Source organism: Hyaena hyaena, unplaced genomic scaffold, assembly GCF_003009895.1.
Source record: "Hyaena hyaena isolate Hyena2069 unplaced genomic scaffold, ASM300989v1 scaffold_271, whole genome shotgun sequence".
Classification (NCBI taxonomy): Eukaryota; Metazoa; Chordata; class Mammalia; order Carnivora; family Hyaenidae; genus Hyaena; species Hyaena hyaena.
Genome location: NW_024080902.1, coordinates 1,553,534 through 1,574,655, shown reverse-complemented (window position 1 = coordinate 1,574,655; position 21,122 = coordinate 1,553,534). Strand labels below are relative to the sequence as shown.

Sequence of the window (21,122 nt, the reverse complement as noted above, 5' to 3'; positions counted from 1 at the left end):
TTCAACAACAAATAAAAACCTTCAATATACTTATGAAAGTACAGTGAGTTAAGTACTATTGCTATTTAAGAACAAAAGTCTAAAATACGCAGGGAAACATAAATAAAACAACAAGATCAGATTATTTCCATTAAAATATGTAATATCTGGATAGTGATATTTTGATACTATTTTGCTTTTGAAGCTTAGAACAATAAAAAATAAATCCAAATTGACTTAAAAAGCAAAACCAGCTACTGAAGATGTTTCTCTTTATTTCTATAGTGCATAAAATTAATTAGCTTCAGTTTTTAAGCCACATTTCATTATAATTGGACCTACCCAGAAATAAACTGACTTTGAACAAACTTAAGGTAATTAGCATTAAACACATATTCTGGCAATAAACATGGTTTCCAAAAAATGCTCTTTGTAGGAATTGTAAAAAGAATACAGAAAATAGCCAAAGAAATCTTTGTATTTACCTTTTCAAGTTTTAATTAAAAACCTCAATATTATAAATTAAGAAATTAACCGAAGCTTATATACAAACAAAATTGATTCTGGAATTTCTAAAATAATAGTAGTAGGAACATACTATATTAGTAAGTACATATTTATGAAATTTGACACTAATTTAAAGCAAAATTTCATACTAATAGAAAGGGATTATTTACTTATCCCATTTGTAAACATACCTAGACAGGTGTCTTTCTGGGTTCGTGGCTGTTTTCTTCTGAGAAGGCGCTCATAAAGGACCTGCATGTTGGCCTTGGCTAGTTACAAGGATTGCACACAGCACTAGTTACTAATGCTCCTTTTACAACAAAGTTTACCAGAATTTTCCAACTTGTTATTAATAGACTTAGTATTGATCTGACAGTGCAGTTAGATTAGAACACCACAGCAGAGTCTTTCAGTTAGTTAGTTAGCTTATTAGAATTGCAAATGATGTACATTCAAGTTTATATTACTTTGTTCTTTTTTCTATTTAAATGTATGAGCTGCTCAACACTTCATAATCCAATGTATTTTCATGTTTTAATTTCTTAGATCAAGAATTTTAGAGGTGGCAGGGATCTGAGAAATGAGCAAGATCAACTGTTGCTATTACAAGTGTAGATACCAGGGCCCAGAAAGTACATGATATGCCAAAGCCTAGATTCCAGAACTTGTGACTACCATTTCCAGTAAGAGCTCATTGCACTGAACCCTTATTTAACTACAGGCTATTAAAAAAAAAAAAATGTACATCATTCAACTAGTAGAAAAGAAAATGGCAAAAGCAGAAAGGAATTCAAGGTATTATTTTAAAAGAGGGAATAAAGTTCAGATCTATTTTTTAAAGCGTGGTTAGAGTTTCAGACTTTTAAGTATATACTTATTTGAAAACTCAAGAAAAATATCAAATAGTAGAAGGAAATACAATAAATATCCTTTAATTAAGAACTACTTTATATCCACCTATTAAAACTGATGAATATAATGATATTTAGTCAACAGTGCTTTATGGAAGTACCCTTTAATGCTTGTAATATAATTTTGCTAGGATAAAAACAAATAATGTTAATAATTCAGAATATGTAATTATTTTTAATAGTTAATAGTATTTTTAGATATTCCCTAGCAGATGCATTGAAGAATAAATTAAAATTCACAATAAATAGAAAACATAAAGATGAAAAGTTTAAGAATAACAAATGCTACCAATATTTACTGATTATGAATCTTGATTTTAAAGATCCCTAGTAAACTATAAGCTATGTGTTGAGGCCTATATACTTTACTAACAACAAAACTATATTGTGCCATTTCATTCATTCTTCATTCATTCAACAAATATATTTTGAGTAGGTAGCATATGTAAGGTACTAATAATTTTATTCTATCGCTTTTATTTACTTAAAACTAAAGTCTAGTTTGCCTTAGAAGTTGGTTTCTGATAAAATATTTTAAGCAAACAATTTGGAATAAAGTTTATATTTAGTAACTAACTTCTGAAATTAAATTTAAGGGCTTTTTTAATTATGATATTTTCTATATTACATGCATAAGGCCAAAGTAATATATATACACACAAGCCATCCTTACCTGTGAGAAAATTTATAACCTGATAAATAAATGAATTATCGTGCTGAATTAGATTAATAAACTAGTAATAAAGTGCTAATCCTGTGTAAGATATTTGAAATAAATCTTTGCTTTGAAGAGATGCTTGTTTTAATTATTAATTATGTATTTACCATTAAACATTACTTCCTTTCAGAAATATTCTTATCTAACTTAAAATGTGATTCATGTGTTTTTTCATTCACAAATATTACATGTTAAATCTATTTGAAAATTATATCCAGATATATGTCTTCCTTATATAGACATTTATACGACCACCTTATGTACACCTCTCTATATTAAAGCCCCAACGAGTCTTGTCTCACTGGGAGAGTTTCTCCTTTCCATTCCAATGTTGAACTGAACACTTATTAAAAGAAGAGAAATCAAGGCTCTTTAAAGACAGACCCTATTCTTTCCTTAGCATCTAGCTCAATGCCTGACATGCTGGGTGCCCATAAAAGCCCAAGGGAACTACACCATTAAGAAGTCTTACTCCTAGAGCTCCTTTACACACACTGCCTTTTGGATGTCCTTGTCTTTCCTACCTACTCATGCACATCTGGTTCCCTTCAACCGCCCTACCTTTCAAATGAAAACCACTTTGTGTATGTAGTCCCAAAGCTAGTAAGTGACAGAAATAACTCCAAACATGTACTCTTAAGCACTATAAGATAATGCCTCTATTAATTCTACTACACCATTCAACATCAAAACTATAAACAGATTTTCTTGTAGAAATACCACTATTCATGGCTTCTAAGTTTCACACCACTTCTTTTTAGAATTCTGTTTTTTCAGGCATATGGTATTATCCTTCATACATATTACAGTTTAATAATTTTATAGTTTGGTCATTAACCAAAATTTATAATGTGATTCTAAGAAAATGTGCTGAAGTTCCAAAAAAATCAAATTAAAAAATATATGAGCATAACTGTTCCATTAACTGAGAATAGTGATAGCCTGAATTAGCTCTATTCTACAAACATTTCTTTCATGTTCAAAAAAGAACATTTAAAAAAGTTTACTTCTGAGGCAGTAGTTTCCTACAAGATTTTCCTAAGAGAAACAGAAGGATTCTAAATACACAAAATAGCAAAGCAAAAGAATATTTCAGAGAACAGTAATCAAAGTGTTTCCACCATTTTTGTCTTGGGAAAGAATACATCAACAAAAAAGAATAAATTTTCCTATTGCTTGTACATCTGTATATACATTGGGATCCTTGAATTCAGTATTCTAAATAGTCAACTGATTGGTATCTGTTAATCAAATCCATTGGAGTAGTTGCTGATAGGCAGTGGCACAATATCCAGCATTTTCTCAGCTGAATTTAAGTGAAATACAAATCATTACATGTTCTTACAATTCTTTTATATCCCCAAGTAGGCAATTATAAAAATAGGCTAACTAGTCTCAAACCCAAGAATTATTTTCAAAAACGGTGACTATTTTAAAGAGTGCATCAGTACTGTGAAATCCTTGAGAAACAAATAAAGAAAACTGATTAAGTAAAATTTAAAAGTAATTCTTGATTTATTCAAGTGTATAATGATAAAATTAATTTATTCTGAGGAGATAATTAAAATGTGCTTATTATGATGAGCTATTAGCTAATGTTTGAAAAGAAAAGCTTATTAAGCTAACATAAAAGGTCTGAATAAATACCTATTTCTGCTAATCCCAAAAATTTATCTTCTGTGAAATATGTGCAAAAGCATTCTGTATTCCATTCTACCAATGGTAAGCAAAATCAAGAGAAGATCATTTTTTATTGTGTACTATAACATAATGCAGTTATTACTGCTGGACTAAAACCAAGACTGACTTTTTAATGATTTAAATAAATTTCAGCATGTTAAAACTGAGTAACATTATTATTCTCTGAAGTGAAATAAAAGAAATAAGATCTGAGATCACTTAAAACCAAATGTATATAAAAATGATCCAAGTACCTACAACCTGCTTAGATAGATTGTTAAATATTTGGAAGTACAGATTTAGATTATAACTCCATGATTTTGTAGAGAATTATAACATTTGCTTTCTAGTATGTTTTCTGGTTGTATTTTAATAGGAATGGTATACTAACATATATTTTTTAAAAATCTATCAAAAGACTCACTTCTAATTTAGAAGCAGAAAGTTATTTCTTAGCATCATAAGAAGCATTTTTAAATCGCAGAAAGTAGTATCAAGAGTCAAAAAAGATGGAATTGAGAAAGAAGTAAAAGTGAAGTATATAAACACTGTAGTTTTAGTAAAGAAAAGCTATGGCAAAGCTGATAACTAGCAAAATGAGAATGAAGAGAAGACTTGAACTATAGGTTAGGTCTGGCTACTTTTAACATACCCAGTTCTAGTTTCTGACAAGAGGGAATCTCTTCTGTTACCGTAATGAAGTAGCTGTGCAATCCCTTGAAGGCTAGCAGCAAAGTGGCACAAAGTGTATAATGAAAATGATAGGCATGATGTAGGAAGGAGTCTGCAATGATGAAGCTGCAACCCTAAACAAAGAATAGATTTGGGATATAGAGTATTAGTAACCAAATATTACTACACTTAAAACTTAGAAAAATAAAGAAAAAATTCTAAGCATTTACTAACTGATTATTCTAAATCATAAAAAAAATTCAGCAATATTTTAGAGCTGCTCTTGTTCATATAAGTAATTTAAATACATAAAATGTGACTCTAGTAGTTTCAATTACAGTGGGCTTTTAAAACAAGCAGATTAAATTTTTGTTTTTGAAAATTGGAGACTCAAATTACATTCGCATCTCAGGACAGATACTCCGCTTCTATAGTATAAGTCCCTTTCCTTTTAAGGGAATAGTGGTTGTACTTGTACTATTGCAAGCTGGGTCTCAACTCTGGCAACTGTTCTTTACAAGCTCCTTTGGAATGATTCTATCAGTTCTGTTAACGGAGCAAGAGGTGATAGTAACAAGTTAAAAAAGCCACTGGTTGTCAAAGATCTCTATCCTTTAAATCTGGTAAGTCTTTAAGTATCAGGTTAGTTTTCACAATAAACAACTGGAACCAACCAATCTGTTAAGTTCATATTCAACTAGATCTGTAAATTACTGAGCTAAAATAATAACATAAGCATCACACTCACAGATACAACAGTTAAAAAACTTTTCATTTAAAATACGAGGAAAAAAGGATACATAAACATATCAGTTCTTACGTCTGGTGATAACTGCTTTGTGTAGTTAATACCAAAGACCACACTTTCAAGAGTAGGAATCACAGAATCTTTGTTTTGTGCTGGTGCATTTCTATTTAACCAAGTAGTCTTCACAGGGCGAGGAAAGCTGGAGAAATAAATTTTATTATTGTCATAATAGCCTATTTAAATGTTGAATGCTTACAAAAGAAAATTTTACAAAAATAAAGAGCAAGTGTTTTGCAAGGTTATAATTTCTAAAGTATTCTGAAGTGTTTCCTTTAATAATTAGAATCATTTATGAAAACACAAAGAATATATAAAAAACTAAGAGTAGATGCCTGAGATAACGTCTCCATAGCTGGGCTTTAGGAAGTCTCAAAGGATTCTAAAAATGAAAAGTGTGGAATCCATAGTAGTTAAATGACAAATGAGGATCAAGCTTTAATTTGGAAATACTAATCTGTCAGAACTGGTACCAAGTTTATAAACTTAACAATCAAATATGGATTCTACTTACAGAAATAAAGAGCTTCCCGCTTAAGTGCAGAAGAAGAAAAGCTACTAAATCTACCTGCTGCCTCTATTTCTCAAAAACAAAGTACTTCCTTTCTCTTTACTATAAGCCTATGAACTCTATTAAGACAATCTTCAAGTAGTTCAAGGTACTGTCTCAATCACATATGAACTGCCATTAGTATTAACATTAAATATACCATAAATTCTATACAGTAATAAGCATATTCTGTTTGAATGTTTAAAATCACATACAATACTGAGATAAAATATTGGCTAATTATAAGTAGGCCAAAGCATTTGGACTGTTTGGCAGTTTGGCAAAAGGGAAAAGAGGAATGAAAGTCAATTTTGCCATAAGCAGAAAGCAGCCTTCATTTGCAAAATCAATTTGCTTTGCAAAAATTAAATATCCACATCCCAGCAAAGAAGGGAGTTGCAAGTTAATGGTAAATTACACTTGCCACAACATGTTTTTCAGAATTGAGTCATAGAAGTTATACTTAGAAAAGTTCACATATAAAAACAGATTATGTAAAAAACAAGCAAAGAAAGAAATCCTAACCCCACTTATTATATATAATTGATTTAATGTCTATAGTTGGGTTGATTGTACAAATTATTTTAAATAAAAATAACATTTAAAAAGATGATATTTGTAAAATGTTTCATTTTGTTTAGAGGAGAAAAAAGCCACTTACAATAAAACCTCAGAAAAAACTTGTCAAAGCATAGTGAGGAATGTTACCCTTAACGTGACCCCTCTACCGGCATGCACCAGCAAAAAGCTTTTCTTTACCCCTTCCTTGCTTGCCTTCTCCAACCTCTCATTTCCAGGCAAGGAAAAAGGCAGGGAAAGATGCTGCTTCTTTCATGGCAAAGTTCTAGCCGCAAGAGAGGGGAGATCAAGGCCCACGGCAGCTAGGTAAAAGAACAGCAACCTCAGCTGTTGCAGCACCTCAGTTTCTTTTCCAGTCACTAACCAGAGCCAACAGCTAATCCTCCTGGCTTCTAATTCTGAGCCAAAAATGTCTTCTTCCAGTGGACGGTCTCTAGGAGATGAGCTGCCTCTTTCTCCTACTAGTCTGTGGCAAAAACTGCTGCATTGCAAGAGGAAGCACACATTTAACTCACTAGTATTAGTGATGTAAATATCACTAACTCTATTTACTCAGGGCCTTAGGAAGCAACATTAATAACCCGAGCTAACCTCTAGGAATTATTTGTACATTTCTCAGAAGAGAAATTAAGCCCGTGTTACAAAGGAAAAAAAATGGCTGAAATATTTTATTTAGGGATTCTTATTAAAATTACAGTAACAAGGGATTCAGAAAACTACAGAAATGTATTTTGTAAATAAACTTTGAGCATTAAAACCTAACATGTAATTCATTAAAAATAGTGTATACTATCTACTTCAAAGTCATATTTCAAAAAATGCACTTTCTTATCAAAGGAGTTTGATTTATTTTTCATGCTATTACATATTAATTTATTCAATCAGTATCTAAAAATTTTTTGAAAAAGTTTATAATAAAATTATATAATAGGAACACTTTCTTGTTTACAAAAGTTATAGCAACTGAGAACAAGCTCTCAAAGGCCTAAGAGTTAAAATAAAGAAAATAGCTAGTTACAGATCTAACTACGGAATACAGAAAGCAAAGCAAATCATTAGGAGAAAGACTTCTTCCTGGCCCTGTGCTCTAAAAGAAACCATGCAACAACACAATAGAAGTTCTCACAGTTTTTGAAACAATGTAAAGATATATTCCACAGAGACCAGTTAACTGTGGACAGTGCATCAAAGTGTATTGGTCTTTATAAATTCTGAGGGTAATTAATACAAAATGATCTACTTAGTTTTTCTTTATCCTTTAAATGTTTATATATTTAGAGAGAGCGGAGGTGAGGCAGAGGGAGAAACAGAGACCCAAGCAGGCTGTGAGCTGTCAGCACAGAGCCCAACGTGGGGCTCTATCCCACGAACCGGGAGATCATGACCTGAGTTGAAACCAAGAGTCGGATGCTTAACCGACTGAGCCACCCGGGCACCCTCCTACTTAGTTTTTCTGATAAATCAGTTTAACATCATACCCCTGAAGCATCATCTTGAGTATCAGTTATTGGGATTTGGATTTGTGACTGAAACTGTAAAATAGACCATTCAGAAATCAAATCAATTTGGAGTCTTTTCATATAAGCTACTGATTTTAAGTGTCCATCTGTTGCCCATACCACAAAAGGACAATGTTTTATTGTAAAAAACTGAAGAGCTTGACATGTATTTTCACACAATGAAAGACAATTCATCTCCCTATGGAAGTGGGCAGGAAAACTAATTATCTCAATGTATTTATTATAATCTAAAATATCATGTACCTTTAGATGAAAACAGTACATGATACAGTTTAAAAGCTTATTAGTAAAGATCTATAAAATTGATTAATGACTTGGAAAACAAGAATTATCATATAGCACAGATTTAAGAAAGAATTAGTTGATCCAGAAAAGAGGCCACAAAAAGAAGAAAAAATGAATATACTTTTCCAGAAAATGAATATAGTACAGCACTGCTTAAAAAGACAGGCACGGGGCATCCGGGTGGCTCAGTTGGTTAAGTATCCAACTTTGGCTCAGGTCACGATCTTGTGATTTTTTGAGTTCAAGCCCAGCATCAGGCTCTGCTGTCATCCTCTCTCCTCCGGGCCCCTCCCCTGCTCTCTCTCACACATACACACTTTGTCCCTTTCTCTCCCCTCCCCCTCAAAAATAAAGAAACATTTAAAAAACAAAAACAAAAACACACAGCTACAAACTAAACAGTGCTGTATGATTATTTCCAGACTGCATTGTTTCTCTTGGTCAATTTATTTGACAATGATTGTTCCATACTTCTGTATTAAAAGACTTATCAATATAATATTCCTATGCTCTTAAATATTATTATTTTATTACTTTAGTATAAAATGAAAGTGTTTAATAATTATAAATTTAGAAATTCCTTATTATTTCAGTTAACTTTATCAATGAATATGTTTTCAATATAAAATAAAAGATACTACATTAATAAGGACAAGGGTATTGGTTAAATTTACCTTATTAGTGGCTGGTGCAGTGCAACCAATGATGCATGGACTGTAACAGACACAACAGAGAGGTGGAAATAATCAAACATAACATTAACATGATGATGAAGGCCTCTATGGAGGCTAAAGTGCAGCTTCAATGTTCGGCTACTTATTAGTTGCAAGGCGTTCAGGTCATCTGCCCTATAAAAAGCAACACATTTGCATATAAGCATGACATAATAAAGTAAAGGCTAATATTTACTTACTTTTTTAAAACTTAGAATAATTTTTAAAGCATCACATTGCATTAGACAGAAATGTGAAATCTAGTAATAATAACCAGATCTTACCTTTAGTTTTCTACCAGTCCATGATATAGACTGTTTTTTTTACTAATGTCCCTATAAATTCAATTGTTTTTGATAGGTTAAGAATTACTCTTGCCTTACACTAAATTTTACTTCCTAAGGTATACTGCTCATTATAAGGTTGCAGTATAACAGAGGTCAAATCCTATAGTAATAAATCCCAAAAGACAAGTTAAAATTATTTTTACTGTACAAAATTTTGTTATTAAGTGTTGCTTGAAAGTAAGCAACTGATATTTTATTACAGATATTTAATCTGTCAGATTTTTACATATAAAAAATTAAAACAATGCCATGAGCATGATTTCTAAGTGAGCTTGTATGTATGTATTTTAACTCATACATATATGACTACCTAGAGTTAGTAAACTACTTACTCATTTCAGTTTACTTCATTTAAATTCTGACTTGGTTTGAAAATAATCCCTTAAGTAATTCTTTGTAATAAACAAGTATTATGGAGGAGCAGTAGCTACCACACCAAATATCTTGTTCCTCCATGATAGGAAAGAGAGTATCTCAAGTAGACTTTTCAGAATGTGACTGCTTAGTCATTTATCCTACAAAAGTCTAAATGTATGTACAATTTAGGGAAATACAAATCAAAACCACACTGAGATACCACCTCACGCTGGTCAGAGTGGCGAGGATGTGGAGAAACGGGCACCCTCTTACACTCTTGGTGGGAATGCAAACTGGTGCAGCCACTCTGAAAAACAGTGTGGAGGTTCCTCAAAAAATTAAAAATAGAACTATCCTATGATCCAGCAATAGTACTACTAAGAGTTTATCCAAGGGATAGAGGAGTGCTGATGCACAGGGGCACATGTACCCCAATGTTCACAGTAGCACTTTCAACAATAGCCAAATCATGGAAAGAGCCTAAATGTCCATCAACTGATGAACGGATCAAGATGTGGTTTATCTATACAATGGAATACTACATGGCAATGAGAAAGAATGAAATCTGGCCATTTGTGGCAATGTGGACGGAACTGGAGGGTATTATCCTAAGTGAAATAAGTCGGGCAGAGAAAGACTGATACCACATGTTCACTCATATGTGGATCAGGAGAAATTTAACAGAAGACCATGGGGGAGGGGAAGGGGAAAAAATAGTTACAGAGAGGGAGGGAGACAAACATAAGAGACTCTTAAATACTGAGGGTTGATGGGGGGTGGGGAGAGAGGAAAATGGATAATGGACACTGAGAAGGGCACTTGTTGGGATGAGCACTGGGTGTTGTACAGAAACCAATTTGACAATAAACTATATTTTTTAAAAAAGTACTTCTAAAAGTATGTTTGAAATGAGAAAAAAACTATAAAAAATAAAATTGTTAAACAAATCTCTGATTCTTGTTTTAAATGAATAAGCACAGCATGTCCCTAAAATATATATGATTACATGTCTAGATGTGTGAACAAGTTCAGAATATCCAGTCCTAAAACTTCCTCAAGGGCTCTAGGAATTAAACTAGAAATAACTGCAATGTATAAGAGTCATCAGTCTTGATAACTCTCTACATATCAAGAGTCCCACGTAAACATGGCATCACTCATGCCACTAAGAGAGATGGTCAGTGATACAGTCAAAGAGAGTTCAGTTATATTTAAATGTCTCATAGTAGTGGTATTATATCATAAGTGGAGTTTCTGGAGTCTAGGAAGTTGTTTCATATTTCTTCAACTTGTCTGATTTGCCACCTGGGGCTCATGGAATTGACATGGGTACAAAAGAGTGGCCCTAACCACTCTCATGAGACTTCCCAGTTAGACAGAAGTAGTTTAAATAAACAAGAAAGGGCAGCCTAGATTTCTAACAAGAAAATGAAGAATAGATAGCAGTTATGAGAAATGAAAGATTTTTAATTGCTTGATTAGCCTACTTACGAATAATCTCCATCTGTGAAGTGTAGATCCAAGGATAACAGAAAATTCATTTCTTCAAGGGTTTCTTCAATCTCAAGAGAAATTACAATATAAGATTTTCTTGAATACTTAACAAAAGTTAGAAATATGCCTTGAGGCTCTACAAAAAATATTTATCTAAATATGTATGAAGAGATGTTTACCTTTTTTTCATCCAACAACATTTTAACTTTGAAGATCATGACATCATTTAAAACAACCTCCTCATTTTTATACAGAATTTGAAATGTTTTACTGCAAATCAGAGAATCATGAACTGAAGCTGGAAAGGCTAAAGTCATACCTAAAACAGATATGATATGTAACCAACAGGTAAAAAGGAAAAACATAATACAAGTAAATTAATACTTTAAAATACCATAAATTTGATTACATTATTCCAGTAACATCATTTTATATAGCAGTATTAGAACATTTCTTAAAGTTTACTACTTTCTATGTAAAAAATAAAAAAATAAGTACATTATAACCATTACAAAATTTTTGTACAGCTTATTTTATTTATTTTTTAAATTTTTTTTTATTTATTTCTAGGAGAGAGAGAGAGAGAGAGACAGCGTGAGCAGGGGAGGGTCAGAGAGAGAGGGAGTCACAGACTGAAACAGGCTCCAGGCTCTGAGCTGGCAGTCCGCACAGAGCCCGACGCGGGGCCCGAACCCACAACCGCGAGATCATGACCTAAGCAAAAGTCGGACGCTTAACCGACTAAGCCACCCAGGTGCCCCTGTACAGCTTATTTTAATCTGAGAAAGTAAACGAGGAATCTCAAGGTAGACATTTTAAGAGGAACAACTGATCTGTAAACCCAGAAGGAAGCAATTTAGTTTTCCACAGATGCATAGTGAAGAATTTGGTTGGCCACTGTCCTGGTTGCCGGGTCGTAACCTCTAAACCCTTGTAATAAAGACTCTGTTTGGCTTTTGTCCCAAATCCTTGGAAATGGCCTCTAAATCCTTAGGATTTCCCAGTGACAAGAGTTATTCATGGTAGGCCCAAATAATGGTAAGGAGATGACTCAGGATGGAGGCTGGCCACACAAGACCAACTATGTGACTAGAGAGTTGGCGAATGAGCCACATGAATTAAGCTCAATCTCCACTGAGGGGAAGGGAGCTGAAGATTGAGCATTGATTCAATCAGGTGAGCTTCCCTAATTGGCAATACTCTACATATTGTCACATACAAACTTTATGGGAGGGTAATACAACCTGACTCCTTGGGGAGAGAACAAAAGAAGCTTTACAAATCTAGAACACTTTCAGACCTTGCCCTATGCATCTCTTCTTTTGGTTGGCTCCGATATGTATCCCTTTGCTATAATAAAACGATAATAATAAGTAGAGCACTTTCCTGAGTTTTGTGTGTTGTTTCAGTAAGTTATCAAACCTGAAGTATAATAGGAACCCCAAATTTGTAGCTATCTAATCAGGAATGAGGGTAGCTTGTAGACCCCTGAAATGGCACCTTATATCTGAAGTAAGATCAGTCTCATGGAAGACCATGCCCTTCACATGTAAAGTTTGGTCTACCTCCATCCAGACTGTTGGTGTCAGGTCATTCCAACAAGGTGGAATTTAAACATTTCAACAAGTTGGGTATCTCTGCAGAGCAGGGAGCCTAGAGTGGGACATCAGAGTCCAAATGGAGTAAAAAGGTATCCATATGGAGTGGTGGCCTGAGGTCAGAACCCATGTAGGATGCAAAAGGCAAACGTGGTAGAGGGATGACTTAGGGTGAGGTGTTGGAAGCCCAAGCAGGATGAAGACGGCAACTGTATGAGAGAATACCTAAGGCTGGGAGGGCTGGAGCCCACATTAGGCGAAGAGGGTGTTCCTGCAGAGGGTCAGCCAGGTACAAGGCATAGAAGTCCAAAAAGGATGAGAAAAACTTTAATACAGGGGTGATGGTGAGTGCGGGCAGCCTCAGCCTGAAACACTCTCATGACGGTAAAGTAAGGTGATGAAAAAATCCTTACAGAAGGGAACTCCCAGAACAAACACTTAGTATGTTTAGTTGGGTTTCAGAAGGATATCTACACAGAGAAGTGACCTGGCATGAGTGCTCCTGAAAAGCCTAGGAGGTGTAAGGAGAGCACCTCAAGAGAGGGAGTGGTGAAAAGACTGGCACACATGAGGGATCAATCAAATAAGAAAATATGTTAAGGATAATGACAGGTTTCTCACTGAAATCTTTCAGAGAAAGGATATACATATATGTATAGGAGATATAAATATAAAATGAATTCTGTGGTACTGGACTGACATTAGAAATAATGATATGAACTCATGGTTTTCACAATACATTTAGATAAAGACAGGTATAAACTTGCATATGCATGTGTAAATATATATGTGTGTACATACATGTACTCTCTAGCTCTGTCCCACTCAAAGGGCCTGAGAGAAACACAGCTCTAAATATTGGTTTCTAATACTATTTTCCACTAAAGGAACCAGAGCTTTTGGAGAAATGGTTGATTCCAGAACTGGGGCACATATAGGACAAGACATGTGTGAAGTATCTTTTCATAACAGAAAGAAAATGAGTGCTAAAAAAAAAAAATGAGGGGATGCATCAAAAGGGCATGGAAGATAGCTTGAAGAAGTCATCTCTGGTCACACTGGGTGTGAACAGGGCATCAAAACAAATTATGATAGTAACAGGTTAATTTCCATTGAATAATGAAGAAATCCATATATACATACACATACGTATGTATATATGTGTACATATATCCGAATATATGGAAATCCCTATATATATACATATACATATGTATATACACATATACATATACATATGTATATACACATATACATATACATATGTATATACACATATACACATGTATATACACATATACACATATACACATGTGTATACACATATATACATATGTATATACACATATACATATATACATATACATATACATATGTATATGTATATATGTATGAAATGAATGAGTAAAACAGACGTTTGAAGGGAAAAAGAGTAACTTTACAATGGAGAAGTCTGAAGAGACTTTTTAAAGTTTATTTATTTTGAGAGCAAGAGAACGAGCACATTTTATGAGTGGGGGAGGGGCAGAGAGCAAAGAAGAGAGAGAATCTCAAGCAGGCTCCATACTGTCAGCACAGAGTCCAATGCAGGGCTTGATCTCACGAACCGTGAGATCATGACCTGAGAAGAAATCAAGAGTCAGATGATTAACCAACTAAGCCACCTAGGTGCCCCGGAAGAGATTTAATCAAATGATCCAAGTTAACACTGTTAGTAATAGGACAAACAGAAATCACATACCACCTAACAGGATATAATGAGAACACAGCATCACTTCAGAGATATTCTTGTCAAAGATGCATAACCTGAATCTATTCATGAGGAAATCACACAGCCATGTAAATGGAAGGACATTCTACAAATTTACAGATTATAATCTTCAAAATTTTCCAGGTCATGGAAGTGTAAAAAAGACTGAGGAACTATTCCATAATGAAGGAGACTAAAGAGACATAACAACTAGTTACTACCCATGATTCTGAACTGGATCATATTTCTATGAAGAACTTTATTGGGACAACTAGCAAAACTTCAATAGGCTGAGGACAGACTAGCGTAACATAGCAACATTAATTTCTTGATTTTGATTTTATTGGGGTTATGTAGGAGAATGCTCTTGTTTGGAGGAAATAAATACTTAAGTATTTGGGGGGAAAAACAAATAGAAAGCAAGGGAAAGCAAGTAGATCAGAAATTCAACTTCTATAATAGTTCAGGGAAGAGCTGAGAAGGGGAAGAAATTTTCCTCAATGGAAAGTAGATTTTTTTTAAAGCGCCCAGATAATGTGAAATTAGAATCTGCTGCCTAAAAAAGCACACGTTTTTACCATTGCTTTTTCCCAAGTTGCTGCTCCAGCATAGCCCTCTCAAGTGGGACTATTCTTTCTTCTACACTCTTATTACTACTGGGCCTGGAGCTTCTTTATTCTTTACTAATGCTTTCAGACATTCTTGGTCTCTCCTTTTTATTTTTTTTTAATTTTTTTTATTTTTATTATTTCTAGGAGAGAGAGAGAGAGACAGCGTGAGCAGGGGAGGGTCAGAGAGAGAGGGAGTCACAGACTGAAACAGGCTCCAGGCTCTGAGCCGGCAGTCAGCACAGAGCCCGACGCGGGGCCCGAACCCACGAACCGCGAGATCATGACCTAAGCGAAAGTCGGACGCTTAACCGACTAAGCCACCCAGGCGCCCCTGGTCTCTCCTTTTTAAAATCACCTCCACAACCAGCTTTGAATCTCATGTGATCAGACAGTACTACTTAACATCCCACTCATGTACAAACCCCAGAAGCCTTTATTTCTTTTTTTTTTTTAATTTTTTTTTAAATTTATTTCTAGGAGAGAGAGACAGACAGCGTGAGCAGGGGAGGGTCAGAGAGAGAGGGAGTCACAGACTCTGAAATAGGCTCCAGGCTCTGAGCTGGCAGTCAGCACAGAGCCCGACGTGGGGCTCGAACCCACGAACTGCGAGATCATGACCTAAGCGAAAGTCGGACGCTTAACTGACTAAGCCACCCAGGCGCCCCCAGAAGCCTTTATTTCTTGAAGGCTTTCTTTCCTAACTCAAGGTAACTTTCTCCAAAACTACTCTAGTCATCACACCTTCTAGATTCTTTTCCTACTCTCCTTAAATGTTCTTGCATTCTAGCCCCTCCTTAGCTCCTCATTCCTATGATCATTCCCTAGACTTTTACATTACCAATGACTGCAATCCTTCTGTAATTTAATACAATCTCTACTACCACAAGTTCCACAATCTTTTGACCCCAACTTATAGATTCCATGAATCCTACTCTTTTTGTTATCCCTGTACTTTCTCTCAAGTCCTCACTTTCCTCCTTATCCTCCATACTCCTTATTATCACTCATCCTTTCATATATCTCATTAAGGATATGTTACTTTTGCTTTGCCCTATTTGCCTAGATAGGTCTCAACCTTTATAAATCTAATTTCCTGCCCTTGTACTCACATACATACCCGTACCCAACAAGCTGAACATAGCTGGGGAAAAATAGACAAGTCTTCTGACTATACTTTACTTCATGATCACTAAACTAAATAGACCCATAATGCTGCCTAGCAATCATAGGATTATTTTCCAAACCCATTCCCTCTCCACATTCCCATATGACTGTTTTGTAAATTATTTTCTCTCCTCAGTCTTAACTGAAAACCTTGGTTCTTATTTCATGAGAAAATAATCAGAGAAGTTTTCTAAGTTCCATTAATAAATCTACAGACAGATACACCTGGACAAATCCCCTATTCCTCGGCTCCCTTTTCTGACAAACTCCTCAAAAGATTCTTTGGTATTCAATATCTCTAATTCATCCCCTCTCATTTTCCCTTTGCTCATTTTGTGATAGCCAGTCTCCAAAATGGCTGCTAGTGATTCTCACCTCCTGGTATCACATCCTTGTACAATTCCTCCCACTAAGTCCCAGGGTTGATCTACATGAATATAGCAGAAGTAACAGATTGAAACCTCTTATGCCCTTGAGCCAGAGGCAAGCAGCTAAACAACTTCTGGATTCCAGACCCAAGAAAACTATGACAAAATATTTGCTGTTTTAAAAAAAATTCTTTTTAAAAAGCACAAGTAGGGGAGAGGCGGAGAGAGAGGGAGACACAGAATCTGCAGCAGCCTCTAGGCTCTGAGCTGTCAGAACATAGTCTGACATGAGGACTGAATTCACAAACCGTGAGATCATGACCTGAGCTGAAGTGAGACACTTAACCGACTGAGCCACCTTGGTGCCTGCCTCTCACGATGTTTGTTGTTTTAAGTTTGACGGCAAATTCTTACACAACAATAATTGACTCACACGTTAAAGAGACTTTGGCCTATGTAACTGCTCTTATCAAGACCAATAATGTTTTCCTCTTTGCTAAATACAGTAGCCAACTTTCAGACCTCATCTTACTTGACTTATAATCAACATCACGGTTACACATACTTTCACTCTTGAAGTACTTCTTTAATTTGGTTACCTGGACATCACATTTTTATGTTTTTGTTCCTGACTCACAGGCATTTTTAATAAACCTCACTGACTCTCCCAATAAACTATAGCCAATATTTATTGAGTAAGAGTGCTAGAAATTTTCCAGTAGATAAAAGGAGCATCATCATTAGAAATGCCCTGAAAGGGATTCTAGCACAGGATAAGAAACGTGTACAAAATTGGGGTGCCTGGGTGGCTTAGTTGGTTAAGCGTCCAACTTTCACTTAGGTCATGATCTCGTGGTTCATGGGTTCGAGCCCCACGTTGGGCTCTGTGCTGACTGCCAGCTCAGAGCCTAGAGCCTATTTCAGAGTCTGTGTCTCCCTCTCTCTCTGACCCTCCCCTGCTCACGCTGTCTCTCTCTCTCTCTCTCTCTCTCTCTCTCCTAGAAATAAATAAAAATATTAAAAAAAAAAGAAACGTGTACAAAATAAATTATTCCAAATTGCTTTAGAATGACAATTAACCTTCTGTGAAAGTTACCTACATCCTCAATATCAATACTTAAAGCTTTTAAGAAGATGTGCCGATGACTTACAGATAGTAAACTTCTCTTTAATTTTATTCTCAAATTAGGAGCAATGGGGACAAGATATGCAAGTTCCTCCTAATCATTCAATTACTCATCCAATCAATAATATCCATAAATACTTGTTGATTCAATACTTAGTATGTGTCATTTTAAGGACAAATAAAAGAGTTAAAAATGGAGTTTACATCCTAATGGGAGGGGCAATAAAGAATAAAAACAATAAGTAAATGATATACTATGTTTGAAGGCAGTAAGTTATATGAGTAAAGAGAAAAGAGGGTAGGTAAGATAACAATTTCAAAAAGAAAAGTCAGGCAATGCTTAATTGAGGTGACTTATAGGCAAAGAGCAGAACAAATTCATGGGTCTTTTCCCTTACTATATGCCACTAGGTTGCTGCCCCTTGTTCATCATCATAGAGGCCTTCACCTTTATGCCTGAAGAAGATAAAACAAAGGCTCTCTGAACTGAAAGTCCCCTGGCAAAACTGAGAGCATAAGTACAGGAACACAGACATACTGAATACTGAATGCAGAGATACACAGAACTCCTCCTCTACTGAGTTCCCAGAGGCTGGAAGATAGATTCTTACTCTCCAGGAAGTAAATAGACAAAAGTCTTCTCTGTCATTTCAAGAACTGTAAGGAATCCAAGATTTTATCCTACTTGTAAGCTAACAAGCTAGCCTGCACAGTTTCACGGATGCTGGAAGAAGACAGGAGACTCCTGTGTCTGAGACAAAGGACTTTACTTCTTACAGGATAGCAAGCAGCCTGAGTTGCATGATCACAGCAGTTCCCCTTGTCCTTATCCTCCCAGGTCCATGGGGGTAACATGAAGGCAGGCCAAGTGGATGCTATGCATACAGTGGGTATGGGTTCACAACTGAGAAAACTCTAAGCTTAGGAAATCTTAATCTTTTATAAGGGGCTATAAGAAAACCTGTCTAATCTTTGAACTAGAGGGAGATATTGTTGTTATTACACTGGACAGTAAACAAATCTACCTTCTGCTCTAGACAGAGACATGAACTATATCTTCCAAAGCTCTTTCCTTATACAAACATCCTTAAAAAGTTAGTCTGGAACAAAAGTCTTTCAGTGTCTCTGCTCACAAGATATACAGAAGCGTGAGAAATAACAAAGAATTATTTTCAACAATATACATAATAAAATCTCAGATTCTTCACATTTCTTGACATGTGGAATCTGACCAATCCAAAAGATCTATAATAGATATTATGTTGATCTATCATAATAGATAAGATTTATAGACAACTGACTTCAAAGATTCCTTAACAAACAGCTCACCAACATCACTCTATACAAAAGTCAGAGACAAGTCCCAAATAACCTCTCAGAACTTCCAATTAGTCCTCTTTTCAGTCATGTATAAACAACTGAAGACTATCAGACACCAGAAGAAAGCTTCTATCATTTAGAAACCAAAACCAAAAGAAAAAGAAAAAACCCCAATAACTTGTAGGGGAAAAAAACCTTTAAAAATCCTATCAATATTGTTTTTAGAGAAGAGATACAGCATTCATGAAGCAAGAAAACACTGTTATGATAGAGGAGTACTCAGAAAATAAAAGAGCACTTGGATTTTAAAAGAAAAGGGATCAAAGGTAAGGAGAAAAAAGGAGGAAAGAGGAGGAAGAAAGAGAGAGGGGAAAAATAGAAAAGTGAGAGAGCAAGAAAAGCTCAAAAAGTGATTAAAGTAAGGGACGCCTAGGTGGCTCAGCTGGTTAAGTGCCGGACTTGGGGTCAGGCCATGATCTCGCAGTTGGTGGGTTTGAGTCCTGCATCAGGCTCTGTGCTGACAGCTCAGAGCCTGGAACCACTCCAAGCCACTAGGATTCTGTGTCTCCCTCTCTTTCTGCCCCTCCCTCATTTACACTCTGTCCCTCAAAAATGAATAAACCTTAAAAAAATTTTTTTAAAAAGCAATTAAAGTTGAAGAAATAAGTACAATAGAAAATACAGAACATAGAAATGGGAAAAAAGAGGAAAAAACTAAAAATTAAGAGAACCAGTGACAATGATCTACTATCTGAGTGACAGAAGTTCCAGAAAGAAAGAACAGAAAAGACAGATGGGAGAAAATCATTAACAAAATAAGAACATTTCCCAGAACTGAAGCACATATATTTTCAGGTTAAAAGAGCCCAATTAGTACTCAGAGACCCAAGGTACATCATTATGTGCCATCAGAACACTGGAAACAAAGAGAAGATTCTACAGGATTTCTGAAAGAGGAAAAGGTCATATATAGAAAGAATTAACAATCAGACTGGCTTTGGAATTCTCAATAGCAATGCTATAAAACAAAAGACAGTGAAACAATACTCTCAAAATTCTGAAGAAAAAAAAATTCCAACCTAGAATTCTATACTTAGCTAAACTTTCAAATAAGAGTAAAGACATTTTTAGACATGGAAGGCTTCAAAAAATTCCTATGCCACTTTTGTCAACAAGATCTTGGAGAACAGGCTCCACCAAAATGAGAGAGTAAACTAGAAAAAGGAAAAACAGTGTTTGTAAATAGATCTAATGTGGAAGAGAGGCAAAGGGAATCCCTAGGAAGATGGTAAAGGAAGATTCCAAACAGATCTTCTGCTTTAGTTATAGAAGGTAACTAACAAATATTAGATTAGTGTGCCTCAACAAATATATATTTTGAGGTCTGTCATACGAAAGATTCTTGCTGCCATGGTATCATTTTTTAACCTAAGAACAAATTAACAGCTTGACCATATTCTTCTCACTGCTCAATTTGTGTGGAGGTGCACTGATGAAGTTTCTGCCCTACTGCCTAGGGCAGATCATAAGAGGGTAGTCTTTTCACTGCACAGAAGGTTTCTGCTTTGACCCGCTCCTGAGAGCTGGACAAAGAAAAGTTGAATTGGTTAAGTTTAGATGCAAATCAGCCTACTCCATGTGTTGGTTATCTAATACTTGATCACAAGACAAATTTACCAGAAGCACTGAATGTGGTGAACTCTAAATTTCACACAATTCAGTCCTGACCTTGTTGGCTAACTTCCCCAAAAAGAAATCTTAAAACTTTTTAGTATACAGAAGCATACTATAACCCAGAGACTTCATTCAGCTTTTCTTCTGAGAGTCTTCTTTTCATAGTAGTGATACTACAGCTTTCTTACACAAGTGGGCTTGTGCTTACTATTCAGTTTCTCCAAACTCAACCAGATACATACTTGGATGACATTCATAGGTGATAAAATTATAAAGAAAGCAAAAGAATGATTAACACAAAAATTAGGAGGGGTATACAGGAGGCTTTTATGGTAGTAGTAAGGTTCTACTTCTTAAATGAAGAAATGACCATTTGGGTACTCATTTTATTATT

The 21,122-nt window shown here is 35.1% G+C and overlaps 1 protein-coding gene across 5 annotated transcripts in view; it reads right to left on the bottom strand.

Annotated features, from left to right (window-relative positions):
- FAM135A (family with sequence similarity 135 member A) overlaps nt 1-21,122 on the bottom strand; it is a 131,524-nt gene that overhangs the window by 71,933 nt on the left and 38,469 nt on the right. For all 5 annotated transcript variants that reach the window (XM_039245802.1, XM_039245806.1, XM_039245805.1 and 2 more), the window contains 6 exons: nt 11,297-11,436; nt 11,115-11,185; nt 8,881-9,054; nt 5,288-5,414; nt 4,448-4,601; nt 678-755 (listed from right to left, as the gene is read on the bottom strand). In XM_039245802.1, coding sequence (XP_039101733.1) covers nt 678-755; nt 4,448-4,601; nt 5,288-5,414; nt 8,881-9,054; nt 11,115-11,185; nt 11,297-11,436 — 744 coding nt within the window. The remainder of the gene's footprint in view (nt 1-677; nt 756-4,447; nt 4,602-5,287; nt 5,415-8,880; nt 9,055-11,114; nt 11,186-11,296; nt 11,437-21,122) is intronic.